General features: G+C 50.2%; 1 protein-coding gene across 7 annotated transcripts in view; it reads left to right on the top strand.

Annotated features, from left to right (window-relative positions):
* Positions 1 to 20,502, top strand: part of Akt2 (AKT serine/threonine kinase 2) — a 70,713-nt gene that overhangs the window by 44,700 nt on the left and 5,511 nt on the right. For all 7 annotated transcript variants that reach the window (XM_045133578.1, XM_045133573.1, XM_045133580.1 and 4 more), the window contains exons 4-8: positions 754 to 865; positions 14,392 to 14,545; positions 15,099 to 15,230; positions 19,433 to 19,498; positions 19,926 to 19,994. In XM_045133578.1, coding sequence (XP_044989513.1) covers positions 754 to 865; positions 14,392 to 14,545; positions 15,099 to 15,230; positions 19,433 to 19,498; positions 19,926 to 19,994 — 533 coding nt within the window. The remainder of the gene's footprint in view (positions 1 to 753; positions 866 to 14,391; positions 14,546 to 15,098; positions 15,231 to 19,432; positions 19,499 to 19,925; positions 19,995 to 20,502) is intronic.

Here is a 20,502-nt window from a genome sequence, read left to right as displayed (position 1 = left end):
AGCTGCCAGCCTGTGCCCTGAAAGCCTCTTGGACATTCCTCCTGAGTGCTCTAGGTCCTCACCCTCACCCTGTCCATGCTGACCATCATCTCCTCCCCAACTTTTCCTTCCTCCCTATCTCTGTCTCAGGCAGCCTTGTCTTGGCTTAGACCTTAGACGGAGGCTTGGCCTGGCCTTCAATGCCTTCCCCTGCCATGCAGCCAATTGCCCTTTCCTCTCCATCCCCATTCCCTGTCCTCTGCTACTGGCTGCTATCCCAGCTGCCCCTGACCTCCTATTCTCCAGCTTCCCCCCACCCCATGCAACAGGAGAACCTGTCAGTCTGTGCATGTTCCTCCCATGGCTGCCTGTGGTCCCCACGGCATAGTCCAGGTGCCATGACCTCCAGAGCCCTGCTTTCTGGCCTGACCCTCCAGCTTTTTTTCTCTCACATTTCCCCTTCTTGCCATTGCACTTGCCTCTGTCTGACCAGCGTGGTCCCCTGACCTTCAGGTCTCAGTTCAGAGAAGCTTCACCTCCTGATGCCCAGACAGGGCTGGACACTTCCTCTGTCTTTTCCTGTTAGGGCCCAACTTCTGGCTTGTCACTAGTGGTCTGGCCACCCTGCACTCCTGCCGGGTCCTGAGCCCTGCAAGAGCAAGGCCAGCGCATCTCAGTCCCTAGCACCATCATGGGACTTGACTCTGAGGAAGTGGCTGGGAGGGTGGGGTGTGCAGGCAGCAGGACCCCCACTCCCGTGTCCCCCACCTGCAGAATGCCAGCTGATGAAGACCGAGAGGCCACGGCCCAACACCTTCGTCATACGCTGCCTGCAGTGGACCACTGTCATCGAAAGGACCTTCCACGTAGACTCTCCAGAGGAGAGGTGAGCCTGCGTCTCTGTGGAGCTGCCCTGTGAGAGTAGACAAGCCTGGGCTGAGGACAAGGGACGCAGGCAGGCAGAATCCCCTGGACCCCGATGTCAGAGTTCTCTGCTTGTCGCTTTTCTGGGGTGAGGCATCTCCAGCTGAAGCTGAGAAGGCTGGGTTTCTGCTCTGGGTCTTTAGACCTGGGCACATTGGAGTCCTGGGCAGACCTTGTTCACAACTTTGAAATACGCAGAGGTCAGGCAGGCTGCATTCCGAATGGGCATCTCTGCTGATTCTGAGGTCGTGCGTGGTCCAGAGAGTCAGTTACAAAGGTCGGCTTAGGGAGCTGTGGGTGTAGCTCAGATGGCGAGGAGTGCCCAGCATGGACAAAGCCCCCACTACTACATACACTGGATATGGTGTACATGCCTGTCATCCCAGCACTTGGGAGGTGGAGGTAGGACATTGAGGAGCTCAAGGTTATCTTAGGCAACATAGCTACATAGCAAGTTCAAGGTCATCCTAAGCTACATGAAACTGTCTCACAAAAGAAGGGACTGTGGAGATGGCTCAGTGGTTATAAAGGTACTTGCTTGCAAAGCCTGGTGGCTTGGGTTCAATTCCTCAGTCAGATGGGCTTTTTTTTTTTTTTTGCAACAGCAAGAGACCCTGGTGCACATGTGCAAATAAATTTTTAAAAATTTAAATATTAGCCAGGCTTGGTGGTGCACCCCCTTAATCTCAGCACTCTGGAGGCAGAGGTAGGAGGATCACCATGAATTTGAGGTCATCCTGAGACTATGTAGTGGATTCCAGATCAGCCTGAGCTCAAGTGAGACCCTACCTCAAAAAGCCCCCCCCGCAAAAAATTAAAGATCAATATAGGGGTGAGCATGAGCCCAGTATCAGGAACGGAGACTGGAACACTGCTGTGCACCTAAAGCCAACCTGATGCATAGAGCAAGTTCCAGCCAGCCAGGATTACAGGGCAGGATCATGTCTTCTTTTTCTTTTTTTTTTTTTGAGAGAGAGAGAAATGGCAGAGAGAATGGGCACACCAGGGCCTCCAGATGCTGCAAACAAACTCCAGATATATGTGCCACCTTGTGCATTCGACTTACGTGGGTTCTGGGGAATTGAACCTGGGTCCTTTGGCCTTGTAGTCGAGTGCCATAACTGCTAAGCCATCTCTCCAGCCATGACCATGTCTTAATAACAAAAAAAGATCAAATTGGTAATCAGGAGAGATGATGCAGGCACATGTGGTATAGAGGGCAACCTGGGGTAGGGATGTAGCTCTGTGGTGAGTGCTTGCCTTGTACACATGAGGCCCTAGATTCACAACAGAAGAAGCAGGGAGGAAGCTTGGTGTCCATCAGGAGCCTCATTGTCACTGCCCCATCCGTGCAGACCTACCTCAGCTGCTGCCCTCATGTCCTAGAAAAGCACGTGAAGACTGGTGTTAACCTGGCCCTTAGAGGTCATGCTGTGACACACTGCTCCCACTGGACAGTGTCATGGGGTCCTCTGCCTCAGTGTATAGATGTCTTTGGTTTCCTCTGTGACTGCTGCATGTAGATTCCTGGGTTTACTGAGAAGGGAGCAAGCCTGGAGTAGGTTCCAGCCGTGTTGCTGTGATGCAATGTGCAAACGTCTCAGCTCGCCCTCGAGCTGACCTGTAGGCGGCTTTCTCGGGGAGGACTGCTGGCCCATAGGGTGTGCATTTGCTGTCGCAGAGTTGACCAGGCAGTGTTAAAGGTGCCTGCCTGCCTGTGCACAGGTAGAGCCTACCCTCAGCTTTCTTTCCTGTGTTTGCATTTGACCCAGGAGCATGAATGTCCTTTTCTGAACTTATTCGTGTAGCTTATCCCTTCTTTTCTGCTGGGGAGTTGGTGCTTTCTTATTCATGTCTGAAGCTCCTTGTGTTCTGATAGCTGCTCATCCTCTTACTCTATCCTTTTGAGTTCACCTCGAGAAGTGCTCCTAGCTCATCTGAGGGAGTGGGACAGACATTCTAGAGAGCTTCCTGTACAAGCCCCACATGGGATCCCCACGTGTTGTTGCCTGTGGAACATTGGAGTTGTGGCCTCAGTGACTGGATTGGACTTTGTTTTTATTCATTCATTTCATTTCAGTTTTACTTATTTATGTTTTTGTTACTTTTTGAGATAGGCTCTTACTCAAGCCCAGGCTGACCTAGAATTCACTATGTAGTCTCAGGGTGTCTCGAACTCACAGAGATCCTCCTACCTGTGCCTCCTGAGTGCTGGGACTAAAGGTATGCACCACCATGCCTGGCTCCATTTTATTTTTTTCAAATACATATTTTTTAATATTTTATTTTTATTTATTTGAGAGCAACAGACACACAGAGAGAGGCAAAGAGAGTGAGAATGGGTGCGCCAGGGCCTCCAGCCACTGCAGACAAACTCCAGATGTGTGCACCCCCTTTGTGCGCATGTGTGACATTGCACACTTCTGTCACTGTGTGTCTAGCTTATGTGTGACCTGGAGATTTGAACATGTGTTTTTAGGGTTTGCAGGCAACTGCCTTACTACTAGGCCATCTCTCCAGCCCATTATTTACTTTGAACATTTTATTTATTTGAGCAAGAGATGTAGATAGAACAGGTGGCCCTCAAGACACTGCAAACATTCTCCAGATTCATGCACCACCTTGTGCAGCTGGCTTACATGGGTACTGGGGAATTGAACCTGGGTCCTTAGGCTTTGCAGGCAAGTGCCTTAACAACTAAGCCATCTCTCTAAAGCCCTGTATTTACTCTGAATTCATTTTGGTGTCTGTGCATATAGCTAGCAGGCATCCTCTTGAGCAGGGCAGTGCTGCAGTGTACTATAATTACCCTTGCATACCTCCCTAAGGTTAAACATGCACTTGCCCTGCCACAGAATTACCAACTCGGCCAGCTGAGCTGCTGCTCAGTTGAAAACTGTGGGTTAGCCATTAAAAGCAGACCTGGCCAGGTGCTTACAGACCCTCACAGAGGAACCCACCCACCCTTCTGAGTTCTAACTCAAAAAGCATTAACTCTTCCTTTTTTTCTTTTCTTTGGGTACAAGCTGAAATCCTGAGCGTGCTTGCTCTAACACTTTTATTTATTTGAGAGAGAGTGTGAGGACGAGACAGAGAGAGAATGGGTGTGCCAGGCCTCCAGCCCCTGCAACTAACTCCAGATGCATGCACCACCATATACATCTGGCTTATGTGGGTACTGGGGAATCGAACCTGGGTCCTTAGGCGTCATAGGCAAAGGCATTCCCTCCAGCCCCAACCTCCCTCCCTTTTATAAGGACCTTCTTCCACTGGAGAATAGGCTGCTGAATTGGTCCTGTCCTAGAGAACAAGCCCTGCATTGCTGGCCTTAGCCCCAGATAAGTAGAGCCAGGGACACAGTAAGAGGCAACGCCTCCCTTCCTTCCCCCACCCTGCTTAGGGGAGACTGATGCTGACTTTGCTGTATGGCCCACTAGGCCAGAGGCTGCTGGCTGTCCTGAGCCTGGGGACTGCAGTGACAGGACATGGCCCAATACTGTGCTTCCTGCCTTCTGAGCCTCCTTTCTGGCCGCTCCCTGTAGTGAAGCTGAGCTCAGGGTGACCTGCCAGACCCTGCCATGTTCACTAGCCTCTGTGTTCACCTGCCACCTTGTTGTTCGTTCGTTTGTTTGTTTTTCTAAGGTAGGGTCTCACTTTAGCCCAGATTTGTCTTGACCTTGTGGTGATTCTCCTGCCTCAGTGCTAGGATTATAGGGTGTGTGCCTATCTCCCTTTGTATTTTTCTTTTCTTTTTTCAAGTAGGGTCTTGCTCTGGCCCAGGCTGACCTGGAATTCACTATGTCGTCTCAGGCTGGCCTCGAACTCACAGCGATCCTCCTGAGGGCTGGGATCAAAGGCGTGTGCCACCTTGCCTGTGCTTTTCAAAAGCCACTCTTGAGTTTCCGTTCACACTGGATAGAGGCTTACTTCAGCACTCTATAAAAGGTGTCCTCCTCCGCCTTGCAGTGTGGTGAATATCCCCAATCTGAAGTACCCCAAAATTCAAAATTTAGGGTGCCAACATGGTGTTAAAATGTTTCAAGATTTTCAGGCTATAAGTGTTTGGCCATATGGTAAAATTTATGCAAATTTTCTAAAACTAAAAAAATCCCAAGATCAGAAATACTTTTGGTCCTAAGCCTTTTAGACTAGGACTACTTAGCCTGTAATATGTATTTATAAATACCCTCATATCCATTCCATAGTTTAATTTTCCTAGTTTTCTTTTTTCCTTTAATTTTATTTTTTGTTATTGACAACTTCGATAATTATAGACAATAACCCATGATAATTCCCTCCCCCTTTCCCCTTCGCAACTCCACTCTTCATCGTATCCCCTCCCCCTCTCAATCAGTCTCTCTTGTATTTTGATGTCATCATCATTTCCTCCATTTATGAGGGTCTTGTGTAGGTAGTGACAGGCATTGTGATGTCATGGATATCCAGGCCATTTTTGTGCCTGGAAGACAGCATTGTAAGGAGTCCTAGCCTTCCTTTGGCTCTTATATTCTTTCTGCCACCTCTTCCGCAATGGACCCTGAGCCTTGGAAGCTGTGATAAAGATGTTTCAGTGCTGAGCACGCCTGTCACTTCTCAGCACCATGGTGCCTTCTGAGTCATCCCAGAGGTCACTGCCATCTGGAAAGAGAAGCTTCTGTAACCAAAAGTGAGAGTAGAATTAATATATGGGTATAAAGAAAAGTGCTTTCTGGGCAGTTTGGTGATCATAATATATGCATTTAGCCAGACATCAGCAGACGGTAACACCACTAGGCTCATAACTTCCCCTGTCATAGGTTTTTAGTGTCAGGGATGTATTCCCTCCCATGGAGCAGGTCTTCCATCCAATTGGAGGGCAGTTGGTTTCCCCCATAACAGATGTGCCACAATTGCATCCGTTGGCTCATTTGGCCTGGCTGGCCAAATATAAGGCTTGCAGTGTCCACTGTTGAGTATCTCCACTGGTGATTTCTCTCTCTCTCTCCCATTGAACTGCATGCAGTGTAGCTTTTTCCAGCTTTCTGTCAGCTGGTCCACATGGAAGAGGTTTTCAGCTCGGCTCCAACAGGAGTTTTCATTGACCTTGCAGCCCAAGCACATAGAGTCTTCAGCAATAGGGTCTTACCATCTATTCCTGGGTGGGAAACCAAGGACCTTGGCCATGACCCATGTTTTGAGGGTATCATGGACCCCTCTACCCAACAACTCACTGGAGGTATCCCATCTTGAAAATTTTCTAGTAACAATCTAAGGCTTCTGAATGTGCCATTGTCCAAAAAAGGTTTCTGTATGACTTATTCATAGCCTCTTAGATTTTAATTAACCCTCCCCCTACCTTCCTTTACTCAATCTCTTCTCCTAAACTTAGGCCTTTCCACCCCACTCTAGTTTTCTTGAAAAGACTGGTGATTTTTTTTGTGTGTATTATTGTTTGCTTGCTTTTGTTTTGTTTTATTTTGTTTCTTTTTTTGAGGTAGGGTCTCACCCTAGCCCAGGCCCAGGCCGACCTGGAATTCAATATGCAGTCTCAGGGTGGCCTCAAACTCACAGTGATCTTCCTACCTCTGCCTCCTGAGTACTGGATTAAAGGCGTGCACCACCATGCTCAGCTTGTTTTGCTTTTTTTCAAAGTAGGGTCTTATTGTAGCCCAGACTAATCTGGAACTCACTCTGTAGTCCTAGGCTGTCCTCGCAGTCACAGTGATCCACAGCCTCCTGAGTGCTGGGGTCAAGGGCGTGTGCCACCACGTCCAGCAGAGACTTGTTTTTGTTTTTTGAGGTAGAGTCTCACTGTAGCCCAGGCTGATGTGGAATTCACTATGTAGTCTCAGGGTGGCCTTGAACTCACGGTGATCCTCCTACCTCTGCTTCCCAAGTGCTGGGATTAAAGGTATGCGCCACCATGCCCAGCTTTGGAAAATGGTTTTTAAAACAAGGATTCACTCAGTGTCCATGTTGTCTTTTTGCCAGTCCCCCCCCACCAACAGTCCTGATATACATGCTCAGCCAGGCAGGTGTTTAGTAAGTGCCTCATGTTCTGACAGTCATCTTCCTGTACCTTTATTTCCTGCAATTAAGAATTTAGGAAAGTTTTATAGAACACAGCCAGTGTGCTTGTAAAATTAAAGGAAAAAAGATAAAGCATATCTTTTAAAAAGCCTGAAAACTGCCTGCCCATTCCAGCGAGTTTGCAGAGCTCTGTTCTTGGCAGAAATGCTAACTAGTGTACCAAGATGGTGTGATCTTCTGATGTCAACTCTGTGTCAGAACTCTGAGTGGCATTTGGTCCCACTTGGAGCCCTCCAGAGGCCTGTGCAATCTTCCTGTCACCAGGCTCCTAACTGTGCTGTCATCAGCCACGCTGGCCTCTTTACTGTCCCCTGTCCTTGCTGTTCCTTTAGCCTCCGGCCCTCTTCCCCAAGCTCGTCACGTCCTTGACGGAGTCCTGCTCCAGTCTGGGGTGCTGCTCGCACGTGCGGCTCTCCTCCGTCTCGGTGTGCAGCCACTTAGAGACACTGACATAGTGCAGGCATTGGAGCTGTTCCCCTGTGCAGCTGTTTAAAACAGGAATGCTGCCTACACAGGTCCAGAGCTGTGTGTCCACTCAGACCTTTATCAGTGGGTCTGCTCTCAACCACTGTGTGATCTGCAGTTTAGGCAAGAGGCAGGTGGGCTGGAGGAGGTGGGCCTGCACGCAGCAGAGCTGAGGCCCCAGCCTGACTAGCAGCTCCCCTCCCTGTGCTGGGCTGAGCCCTGTCCATTGTTGCTTGGGTAATTGTAGCTCCCCACATACCCTTTCACAAGCTCCATAATGCAGAAGAGAGATGAGAAGGATCTGGAAAGGACCCCAATGTGTATTGTGCTCCTGGGCAGGCAGGCAGGCAGGCCTGGTGTGTGTGTGTGGTGTGCTCCCTGGCCGCATCACTAGCCCATGTCAGCCTCCCTGTCCCTTCTCCTGCCTGCTTACAGGCTGAGGAGAGTGAACAGCAGATGCCCTGCCTGATGGAGGCTGCCTCTAGACGGAGCTCAGGGCGGTCCTCTGGAAGGTAGGCTCCTTGGCTGGCGTTCCTTGTTTCTGTCCTTGTCCTTGTTTGAGCTTCCTGGGCCTCAGCTAGGAATTGAGGCCTGGGCTGTCATCAGCTCTGTCAAGGCAGACGCTGAGGCCCCTGGCACAGAGAAAGGTGGCCAGGCGAGGTCTGTGACCTCCACAGGCAGTGCCCTCGGTGTGCTGCATGCCTGTACGAAGAGAAGCAGGTAAGGTGTGCCTGGGTCTGGCTTCCCTGGGGACTCTGCTGTGGAAGCCCCAGCTCTGGGCAGGCTCTCCCACTTCCCAGGCTCAGCCCAAACCCCCAGGAGCATCCTGACAGAGGCCCTTGCGCTTGTGCTTGCTCTCTCTCTTTCTCTCGTGAATTCTGAGTGCTGTGGCCATGCCACCTCACTCCAGCTGGCACTGGATTGATGGCTGCTGGGCAGGTGGGGGAGCTGCTGCCACCTTCCACCCACACACAGCCTGCCTCCTGCTGGGCCTCCTGGGTATCAGAGAATGGGCAGCGCTGTAGGCCATCACTCTGTGGGTCAGATCTGGGCTCTGTGCAGTTCTCACACCTTCTATGAGGCCAGTGCCTTTTGGGCGAGAGTCACTGTCTCAGCAGCCCCAGACCATGGGCAGGGGTCAAGCCGGGAGATGTGAGCAGGTTGGCCTTGCGGGTGTTGTCTGTGCGCCAGGGCCCTTCCACGTTGTTTCTGGCTTCTGCGTTCTTTCTCTCGCTGTCACTGAAGGTTATCACCACACTATGAGTTAGTTGGTGATCTGATTTCCATTGATAGTCTCTCAGAATCTGTCTGTATGAGAGATTTCCTTTTTTTACATAGTCCTCTCATAGGACATGTGATTCAGTCCACTGCACTAGCAGTGTCAAGGTCAGCACTTTAAAGTTAGTGTCCTTAGGCTGACAGAGCAGACTGTGTGCGTGTTCCTCTCTTCCCCTCTTTTCTGCTGTTTGGAACATAGGAATATTAACGCAAGGATTGGTTTTTAGGCTGTGACTTGTCCAAGGGTGGCGCAGGTTAAAGCCAGTTGAGAAATGTTGACTGGAGGCATTGGCACAAGGAGGGAAGAGGCCACCACTGGCCTCACAGAGAAGAGGTTCTGGAGCCACGCACACTGTAGCTGCCTGAACCTTTCAAGCCTACCCAGCACCCATTTTGGTGCTACAAGGCACAGGATGCGGAGAGCACATAAAGCTGGCATGGTGGTGCATGCCAGGAGTCCCAGCACTTGATGGCCTCAGGCAGGAGGAGCGAGAGTTCTAGGCTAGCCTGTGCTAACATAGTAAGACTCTGTCTGGGAAAAAGGAAGGGTCTGGAGGGATGGCTCAGTGGTTAAGGCACTTGCCTGCAAACCCTAAGGACACTCGTTTGATTCCCCAGGACCCATGTAAGCCAGATGCATGTGTCTGGAGTTCATGTGCAGTGGCTAGAGGCTCTGGTGCACCCATTCTCTGTCTGTCTGTCTCTCTCTCTTTTATTCTCTTAAATAAATTAATTAATTAAATAAAGAATGCTTTAAAAAAATTAAAAGAAGGAGGAGGAAGAGGAGGAGAAGAAACTCCAGCAGTAACTCCCTGTTCTCATGAGCTGATATACATGAGTTATAGGGGACCCCAGTTTCTTTGACAGGGTGGGGTAGTGTACCAGGACTTGATGTCTGTACACCTGTGTTACAGAGCATGATGTGAGATTCACATGTGCTTCACAGAGCCATGGTCTCCTGATTGAAAGGCCTCCCAGAGCCAGTCATTACATTAACAGAAACCTCTAAGCTTTGCCTCCACTTGATTCCGTAAGTCTGGAGCTGAGTAGGAACTACCTTGTCCAGTGTCCTTGGGGATGGTTACAGGGTCTTTGTGAATGCAGTGACTAGGCATGGAACAACTGCTGTGATTTTTAGTCTTTGTAATTTTTTTAAAAAACGTTATTTGAGAGTGGGGAAAAAGAAGGTCTGTATGGAGACTGAGTGTGGGCATGCTAGGGTGTCTTGCCGCTGCAGACAAACTTCAGACACATGAGCCACTTTGTATCTGGCTTTATATGAATAGTGGGACCTTTAACCACAGAACCATGTCCTCAGCCCTGCTGTGGGTTTGTGTTTTTGTGTTTTGCTTTTGGGTTTTGGTGGGGATATGTGCACGTATACATGTGGAGGTCAGATGACGTTTGGATGCTGGTCCTTGCTTTCCACCTCATTCAAGGAAGGGCCTCTGGTTCATACTGAGAATGCTGTGCTGTCTGGCCTGCAAGCGTACTGTCACCCCCACGCTAGGCACTCGGGAGTCACAGACTTGGTGCTATAGTTTCGGGCCTTGCGTGAGTTCCGGGAACCTGAATTGGGGTACTTAGACCATCTCCACAGCCCACATTTTTGTTTTGGATTTTTTTTTTCAAAGTGGGGATGGAGTTCAGAGCCTTGAGTACGTTGCACAATGTGCCACTGAGCTCCATGCCCAGCCCTTGCACTCTGTATTTAAATCTGTGCCTCCTTTTTTATTTTGAAGGTAGGGTCTCTGGGCTACTTGGAATGCACTCTGTAGTCTCAAGGGTGGCCTTCAGCTCACGGCGATCCTCCCACCTCTGCCTCCCAAATGCTGGGACTAAAGGCGTGCACCACCACACTTGGCCTCGTTTCCTTCTTTGTATTGTGGAGAGATGGTTAAGCTCATTAGCGACCTTTTTGGGCCTCTGACTCAGCGCTGAATCTTTGGGTGTGCAAGCCCACTTCCTGATGACACAGAATAGCGTCAAATCCATTGGGTGTGCAAGCACACTTCCTGATGACACAGAATAGCGTCGGGTCCTTTGGGTGTGCGAGCACGCTTCCTGATGACACAGAATAGCGTCAAATCCATTGGGTGTGCAAGCACACTTCCTGATGACACAGAATAGCGTAGGGACCTTTGGGTGTGCGAGCGCGCTTCCTGATGACACAGAATAGCGTCGGGTCCTTTGGGTGTGCGAGCACGCTTCCTGATGACACAGAATAGCGTCGGGACCTTTGGGTGTGCGAGCACACTTCCTGATGACACAGAATAGCGTCGGGTCCTTTGGGTGTGCGAGCACGCTTCCTGATGACACAGAATAGCGTCGGGACCTTTGGGTGTGCGAGCACGCTTCCTGATGACACAGAACAGCGTCGGGTCCTTTGGGTGTGCGAGCACGCTTCCTGATGACACAGAATAGCGTCGGGACCTTTGGGTGTGCGAGCGCGCTTCCTGATGACACAGAATAGCGTCGGGACCTTTGGGTGTGCGAGCATGCTTTCTGTGTGACACGTTTCTTTCCTTGCACACTGTCTCAGGCTGTTGCTCACTGATTTGTACTGCTCAGTGCTTCTGCTTTCTGAGCTCTTATTCAAAGGGCTAGCTTTTCCCTTTCCCCTTCTGTCCCATGCGGCCCGGCCTGACACTGTACGCACTGATGACTGCTTGCCCCATCCGGCGACCCCAGCTCTCCGTCTTGGTGCTTGGCTCCCTACTCCTCCCAGCTGCTGACACTGATAGCTTGCTTGTCCTCTTGTTGCTTTTCACTCAAACTGCAACAAAATTGCCTTTGAGCTTAAAAAAAAAAAAAAAGATTTGTCAGATGACTCAAGTCCACTTGCAGACCTGCCTCAGTCTCATAGGACAGAGCGTGGCCCTGCACACTGCAGCAGCCCGGCGTGACATGACACACAGCCGCCTTCTCCGTGCACACACAGCTGCCACCCTCCAGAAGACATCCCACTGCTGCATGTGACAGCAGGAAACGACAGTGTCCGATTGAACCATGGCATGTGTGTGTCCCAGCAGTGTGAAAGCCTAGAAATGTGTGCTCTGAGAGTGACAGGAGCAGCCAGAGGCTGCTTGATAGCCATGAGCTTGGCAGCCCTGCGGCTCACGCCGTCACGGTGGGTGCTTGCCTGCCACCTTCTCTGAGGGCCTCTAGATGTGTTTCCGTCTCCCACTGGTGCTGTGACTGCTAGTCAGGCCGAGTAAGCGAGGTTCAGACCGCTAGAGACTGCTGGATACAGGGCCCAAGTATAGAGGTATGGGCAGTACCACGTTACTAACAAAGAACCAGTCGTAAGTATTGAAAGATAGTTCTTCTTTAGCAGCTCCTACGTTAGGAGTGACAGAGCTCGCTTACTTTTTTTCTAAAGTTTTTATTGACAACTTCCATACATAATAGAAAATGTACAGAAATCATAATTCCCAGTTCCTTCCCTTTTCCCTTCCTGAGTCCCCCTCCACTGAATACCTTCTTCCAGCTAGTCTGTCTTCTATTTTGATGTCATCATTTTCCCTCCTACTATATGCAGGTCTTGTGTAGGTAGCATCAGCCTCTGTGAGGTCATGACACGTTGTGTCCGGAGGCAGTGTTGTAAGCACTCCTCCCCTTCCTTCGGCTCGTACATTCTTTCTACCACCTCCCACAGTGGACCCTGAGCCTTGTAAGGTGTGAACTTACAAGTGTAAGCACTGCACTGTCATTTCTTCTCAGCACTTTGGTGAGTTTTTTTTTTCCAAATTTTTTTTTACTAACAACTTTCATGATTATAAAAAGTATCCCATGATAATTCCCACCCTCCCCCTACTTTCCCCTTTGAAACTCAACTGTCCATCATATCCCTTCCCCATCTCAATCAGTCTCTCTTTTATTTTGTTGTCATCATCTTTTCCTCCTATTTATGATGGTCTTGTGTAGGTAGTGTCAGGCACTGTGAGGTCATGGATATCCAGGCCATTTTGTGTCTGGAGGAGCACGTTGTAAGGAGTCCTACCCTTCCTTTGGCTCTTACATTCTTTCCGCCACCTCTTCCGCATTAGACCCCGAGCCTTGGAAGGTGTGATCGAGCTATTGTACTGAGCACTCCTGTCACTTCTTTCCAGCACCATGATACCTTCTTAGTCATCCCAAGGTCACTGCCGTCTGAAAAGAGAAGATTCTCTACCCAAAATAAGAATAGCATTAATATAAGGGTATGAACATTAAGAGAAGTGCTTAATGGGAAGTTTGATAGGCATAGTGTATACATTTAGCCAGATAGCAGTGGACACCCCTAGGGTTCATGACTACCCTGTTTTAAGTTTTCAGTATCAGGGATGTATTCCCTCCCATGGAGTGGGCCTCCATTCCAGTTAAAGGACAGTTGGTTTCCACCATGACAGATGTGCCACTATTGCACCTGTTGGCTCATTTGGCCTGACTGGCCAAATATAAGGCTTGCAGTGTCCACTGTTGAGTATCTTCACTGATGATTTCTTTTTTGGTGAGTTTTGAGGCCCATCAATAATCACTGTTATCTTTAAAGAGAAGTTCTGTAACCAAAAGTGAGAAAGCAGGCTGCGTGTGGTGGTGCACGCCTTTAGTCCCAGCACTCTGGGAGGCAGAGGTAGGATTGCTGTGAGTTCAAGGTCATCGTGAGACTACCAAGTGAATCTCAGGTCAGCCTGAGCTAGAGAGAAACCCTACCTCAACCCCCACCTCAAAAAAAAAAAAAAAAGAAAAAGTATTAATATGATGGGCATAAACCTAGTATTTAGAGGGCAGGTTGGTGGGCATCTCTCCATTTAGCCAGTCAACAGTAGTACTCCCCTCGCTGCTTTAGGACTTGTGGTCTCCCGGGCTGTAGGCTTTTCATTAGGTTTTCACTACCAGGCAGGAATTCCCTCCTATGGATTCCAATCAGAGCAGTGGGTTTCCCCCATAACAGATATACCACATTGCACTAGCTTGTACATTTGGCCTGGCTGACCACCCGTAAAGCTTGCAGGGTCCACTGCTGATGAAGACTTCTCCCTCAACAGGCTGTATAGCTCTTTCCACCATCATGACAGTAGTCAACAGGAAGGAGGCTTCCAGCTCAGCTCCAGCTCAATTTCCCAGTGGCCTGCAGCCCATCACTTATGGTTCTTGAATCAGGATCCTTTGTGCTAGGACTGACTTCCTGTCAACTACCTGTTTTTACGTATGTCTGGCTGCCCAGGTCCCTATCTCTGTGTACTGTCCCCGCTAGGGAACCTTGCCAGCCAGCTCTTGACTTGTAAGGTCTTGAGCTGTTTTCCTTCCCTATTTTTTCCTTTTCCTCTTGGTTTCCTGGACACAGCTCTGCTGCCTGGTAACCTCAGGCATCTCACTTGCTATGCAGGAATCAGAGGAGCACGGGCCCTTCCTCACTCAGGTTCTGTGTGACAGCTGCTTGTCGGTTCCCTCTCTGGTCCCTTCAGTGCTGCCTGCCTTCTGTTGGCCCCCAGGCCAGGGTGCTACCCTGGATGACCTGTGCTGTGATCCTACCCTCTGTCCACCTCCTCGGCCAGAACCTGTGCAGCTCAGCCGGGGCCCATTGCTGGAGGAGAGCTGCAGGGGTTTGATCACCACCATGTGCATCGCAGTCAGCGGGGCTGTGACTGGGCTGGGAGGAGGTTTGCAGGACTCGTGTATGTCCCCACCCAGGGAGGAATGGATGCAGGCCATCCAGATGGTTGCCAACAGCCTGAAGCAGCGGGGCCCAGGTGAGGACCTCATGGACTACAAGTGTGGCTCCCCCAGCGACCCCACTGCATCTGAGGAGATGGAAGTGGCCGTCAGCAAGGCACGGGCCAAAGTAGTAAGTGCTGGGGGCACTTGGCGGGGTGGTGGCTGCACTAGCCCTGTCTACCTTCGTTTCTGCACAAAGTACTCAGGAATCCAGCATGAGGCTTTGTGGCTGCCCTGTGGGATGAGATGGTTTCAGGTTGTGAATGCAATAGGTTACTCAAGAAATAAGGGACAAGCCGGGCGTGGTGGCATACGCCTTTAATCCCAGCACTGGGGAGGCAGAGGTAGGAGGATCGCCATGAGTTGGAGGCCACTCTGAGATGACATAGTGAATTCCAGGTCAGCCTGGGCTAGAGTGAGACCCTATCTTGGAAAAAGAAAAAAAAAAAAAAAACTTGCAGCACAGGACAACCCCAGGTGGGAGCTCCTGTGCCTTTAATGGATTGAGAAAACCCACTCAGAGCCTGGGCCTCCCTCCAGAGGCCTGCACCTGGGAGAGCCTGGGTCCACAGCAGCTTCAGCACACAGCTGCTCAGGCTATAGACCTGGACTCCCAGGATCTTTGGTTTTCCTCCCCCAGCCAAGTACCAGACACTGACAGCCCTTCGCTCTCCCTGCCACAGACCATGAACGACTTTGACTATCTCAAACTTCTGGGCAAGGGCACCTTTGGTAAAGTCATTCTCGTGCGGGAGAAGGCCACAGGCCGGTACTATGCCATGAAGATCCTGCGGAAGGAGGTCATCATTGCCAAGGTGGGTCACGAGGGCTGTGTGGATGTCTGAAATCTGATGGGCTCCACTTGCAGCTGGGGAGTTGGGGCATCCTCTGTTCTGTAAAATAGCAAGAAACAGAACCGGGAAAGCTGATTGGATAGCATTAAGTTACATAAGGATACCTTTGATTGGGCTTAAGCAGAAGGGACTTTCTTATCATGGAATCTCCTGTTTTCAGGAAAAACTAGTCCATTTGCAAATCTAGCTGTTTCTTTTCTGTACAGAAGCTCAGGCCAAAACAGTGGGCCTCTAAAGGCTAGGGCTGGGCCCAGTGGCAGAGTACTTGTCTCACATGGGTACGGTCCTGGGTTCTAGCACTGTCCCTAGCATTAGCACATTAAGGTCAAAAATGACCTTCCAATCCTTTTATGTGTAGGATGTTAGGAGTTGAGCTCAGGGTCTCAGGCCAGCCTGGCACGGGCTCCCTAACCGAGCTACACCCACCCTCTTCATACAGTGGTGGTGACTCAGGGAGAGAGGGCGGAGCTCAGAGGTAGAGATTGGGGAAGAGGGCGGAGCTCAGCGCTGGAGATTCAGGGAGAGGGCGGAACTCAGCGGTGGAGATTCAGGGAGAGGGAGGAGCTCAGCGGTGGAGATTCGGGGAGAGGGAGGAGCTCAGCGGTGGAGATTCGGGGGAGAGGGAGGAGCTCAGCGGTGGAGATTCGGGGGGGGGGAGAGGGAGGAGCTCAGCGGTGGAGATTCGGGGGAGAGGGAGGAGCTCAGCGGTGGAGATTGGGGAGAGGGAGGAGCTCAGCGGTGGAGATTGGGGGAGAGGGAGGAGCTCAGCGGTGGAGATTGGGGAGAGGGAGGAGCTCAGCGGTGGAGATTCAGGGAGAGGGAGGAGCTCAGCGGTGGAGATTCAGGGCGGAGCTCAGCGGTGGAGATTCAGGGAGAGGGAGGAGCTCAGTGGTGGAGATTCAGGGAGAGGGAGGAGCTCAGCGGTGGAGATTCAGGGAGAGGGAGGAGCTCAGCGGTGGAGATTGGGGAGAGGGAGGAGCTCAGCGGTGGAGATTCAGGGAGAGGGAGGAGCTCAGCGGTGGATATTGGGGGAGAGAGCGGAGCTTAGTGATGGACTTGTGAGTATACTTGAGTCCTGAGCTTGATCCCAGTAGAGCACTTTTGCTTTTGTATTTTTTTTTCATTTTTTGTTTTATATTTATTTTTAAAAGATTTAATTTGTTGCATAAACCACAACCCCATGGGGAATACCTGCAACCCCACTGAGGAGGGTCCCCAACGGAATGAGGGCGGGGGCGGTGGGGGGAGTACCAACACATGATGTATCCGTATGAAATACGGTGTTAATAATACTGATAAACATTAAAATCACAAAATGATTTTTAAAAATCTTAAAGTATTTTATTTATTTGAGAGAAAGAGCAAGAGAATGGGCACGACATAGCCTCTAGCCGTGCTAAAGGAACTCCAGATGCGTGGGCTACCATGTGCATCTGGCTCACACAGGTTCTTGGGAATCAAACTTGGGTACTTTGGCTTTGCAGGCAAACGACTTAACACTAAACCATCCCTCCAGCTTTTTTATTTTTTTATTTTTATCTTATTTTTTTTGGTTTTCTGAGATAGGGTCTCACTCTGGCCCAGACTGACCTGGAATTAAGTATGTAGTCTCAGGGTGTCCTTGAACTCAGTGACCCACCTACCTCTGCCTCCCAAGTGCTGGGATTAAAGGCCTGTGCCACCATGCCTGTTTTTTATGTTTTGGTTTTTTTTCTTTTTCTTGATTTCCCTCCCTCCCTCTCTCCTTCCCTTCCTTCTTTCCTTTCTTCTTTTTCTTTCTTTGTTTCTTTTTTTTTTTTTCCTTATTTAAAGCTTTCACAGTAGAAAATTCCAAACATGAACAACTTTATTTCATTTTATTTTTGGTTTTTCAAGATAGGGTCTCACTTTAGCCCCAGCTGATCTGGAATTCACTTTGGTCTCAGGGTGGCCTTGAACTCATGGTGACCCTCTTACCTCTCCCTCTCAAGGGCTGTGATTAAAGGTATGTGCCACCACACCTGGCTTAAAATTTTGTTTTAAATATTTTATTGAGAAAGAGAGAGAATGATGGGCAGGCCAGGGCTTCCAGCTGCTGCAAATGAGCATCAGACACATGTGCTACCTTGTGCATCCTTATGTGGGTCCTGGGAATCAAACCTGGGTCCTTCAGCTTCGCAGCTAAGTGCCTTAACTACTAAGCCATCCCTCCAGCCCTAAAAATACAGTTTTCTTTATTTGTTAGCTGAGATAGAGAGATTGGGCTTATCATACTCTTGTCGCTGCAGATGAACTCCAGATACATGTGCCGTTTTGTGCACCTGGCCTTACATGGGTACTGGGCAATTGAACCTGGGCCTGCAAACTTTTAACCATTGTGCCACCTTCCTAGCCCAAAAATGCATAACGTCTTAAAAAAGATAAACAAGGGCTGGAGAGATGGCTCAGCAGATAAGGTGCTTGCCTGCACAAAGCCTGACAGCCTGAGTTCAATTCTCCAGGACCCATGTAAAGCCAGACGCACAGTGGCACATGTATCTGGAGTTCATTTGCAGTAGCTGGAGGCCCCCGACACATTCATATTCTCATTCTTATCATTTCTCTTTTTTTTTCTTTCTCTGCTTGCAAATAAATAAAAGCATCTTTATAAAAGTGCCTTTGGGGCTGGAGAGATGGCTTAGCGGTTAAGCGCTTGCTTGTGAAGCCTAAGGACCGGTTCGAGGCTCGGTTCCCCAGGTCCCACGTTAGCCAGATGCACAAGGGGGCGCACGCGTCTGGAGTTCGTTTGCAGAGGCTGGAAGCCCTGGCGCGCCCATTCTCTCTCTCTCCCTCTATCTGTCTTTCTCTCTGTATCTGTCGCTCTCAAATAAATAAATAAATAAATAATTTTTAAAAAATAAAAGTGCCTTTGAAGAAATATATAAACAACATACTGCCATGTGGTCCACATTTAGTTGGACACTTACCAGCATTTCAGCCCCCCTCAATTTTTCTCTGCCTCCCTTCTCTTTCTTGAATCTGGACTATTTTAAGGTTTATTTTAAATAGGCCTTTTCATTCATACATATTTTAAAGTAAAGATGCTAAAAATTACAGTCCTGGGTAGAAAAGTAACTATAGCCAGGTGTGGTGTGGTGCACGCCTTTAATCCCAGCACTGAGGAGGCAGAGGTAGGAGGATTGCCATGAGTTCAAGGCCACCCTGAGACTACATAATAAATTCCAGGTAAACCTGGGCTACAGGGAGAACCCTATCTTGGGTGGTGGGGGGGAGGGGGCAAAAAAAAAAACAAAAACCACCCTGCGTTCCTGCAGGTGCTCCGAGCAGGCTGAATCTGCCAGTATGTGGATACGTGTACCATGCCCTCACAAGGCTACTCTGCTCTGCAGCCTTCTGCTGACTTCTGCTCACCCTGGGCCTCTGCTGGCCTCTGTGGAGGTCATGTGGTCAGCGCTCAGTCACTGTGACACATGGCCCGAGGGAGGGTTGGGAAATAGGAAACATTTATTCTGACTCAGTTTCACAGGTTTCAGTTCATGGTACTTTCTTTTTTGGTTTGTTTTTGGTTTTTTGAGGTAGGGTCTCACTCTAGCCCAGGCTGACCTGGAATTCACTGTGTAGTCTCAGGGCAGCCTTGAACTCATGGCAATCCTCCTACCTCTGCCTCCTGAGTACTGGGATTAAAGGCGTTCACCACCATGCCCGGTCATGGTTCTTGACTATGTGACTTTATGCTTTTGTTGAACAGAGGAGGACTTGGGGCCATGGTACTTCCTGCTGGATAGAGGAGGGCTGTTTGCCTCTGATGACTGAGAAATAAGAAAGGGGCCTAGATTCCCAATAGCCCCTTCAGGACATCCCCCCCCACCCCACGTGACATAATTTCTCCCCACTAGGCCCCACCTCTCAAGGGTGCTGCAAACTGAGCATCAGGCCTCCAGCACAGAGGACTCAGGGTCACTCAGGATCCAGGCTAAGTGGCTTGGATCCCGGGGTAGTGGCCCAATCCTTGCATTGCAAAGTGCCATTGACTACTCATTCATCTTGTGGCTTAAGGAAAACCTCTAGTCCCCTTAGCAGCTTGCCATTGATTAGGGCCTTCAGATGGCCCTGCCAGGAGTGGAGTTGGTGAAGTGTGGGCAACATGGTGACCCCAGCCACTCACTCACACTATCTGTCTGCAGGATGAAGTTGCCCACACGGTCACTGAGAGCCGGGTCCTTCAGAACACCAGGCATCCCTTCCTCACTGTGAGTCTCTTGACCCTCTCTGGTCAGCCCTTGAGGCAGGTCAGGGAAGTTCCACAGCTCAGCCACCTTGAGCACAGCTCTGACGTAGGCCACTAGGGGTCACTGGGCTCTCCAGACGGCCTGAACCATGGATGCTGGCTGCTGGGAAATCCTGTTACAGAGTGGCCCAGGAGAACATGTTTACTGAGAGAGGGAGGCTTGGCCCAGATAGGAAGATTACTTTCTAGTTTGGGCTTTAAGACATCACAAGAGCAAATGCTGATGTTGCCTGTTGGCTTTGGTGCTACAGGCTTCACCTAGACAGTGGTCATGAGCTAATGGATAGGTTGTCTCAGGTGCTGTCCCATGCCTCAGACAGGGTAGAGACTTCCCTAGCCAGCAGTCCTCTTTCCCTGCTCCTGCCCTAGCAGCCTGGTTCCCTTTACAGGCCCTGAAGTATGCCTTCCAGACTCACGACCGCCTGTGCTTTGTGATGGAATATGCCAACGGGGGTGAGGTGAGCTGCCCCCTCAGGCTGCTGTCTGCCTGTCTCCTTCCAGTGTGTGGACAGGCAGAGGAAAGGGGACAGGCAGAGGACTTGGGTGAGATGGAGGGGTGAAGGAAGACTTCCTGCATGTCACTGAGGTCCACTCTGGTCCCTTCCCAGACAGGCGGTATCATCTCCACTTTGTGGGTGGGGGACAGGCTTGGGAGGTTAAGTAGCTCCTCCAGGTTCACCAGGCTGTTGTGTCACTGGGTGGGTTCCCAAGCCAGGCACAGAGGCTGTGGGGTAGTGGGCTGGCAATGCAAGGAAAGGTGTACTTAGGGCTCCTAACCAACTCATGCCCTTACATGTAGGTGATCTGCTGCCATCCCTCAGTTGTTCACACTTAACTCTGTCGCTCACACCTCTCACACTTGCTCTGCACAAGATGTGGCCCTGCGTTCCAGTTGTTTGCCTCCTCCATCTTGCTCACAGTCTTGTCACTCACTGTGACTCGTGTTGCTGCTATTATACTCTCCCT

The sequence above is a fragment of the Jaculus jaculus genome, chromosome 14 (genome assembly GCF_020740685.1).
Source record: "Jaculus jaculus isolate mJacJac1 chromosome 14, mJacJac1.mat.Y.cur, whole genome shotgun sequence".
Classification (NCBI taxonomy): Eukaryota; Metazoa; Chordata; class Mammalia; order Rodentia; family Dipodidae; genus Jaculus; species Jaculus jaculus.
The sequence above is the reverse complement of the archived record's forward strand: the minus strand, read 5'-3'. Positions and strand labels throughout refer to the sequence as shown.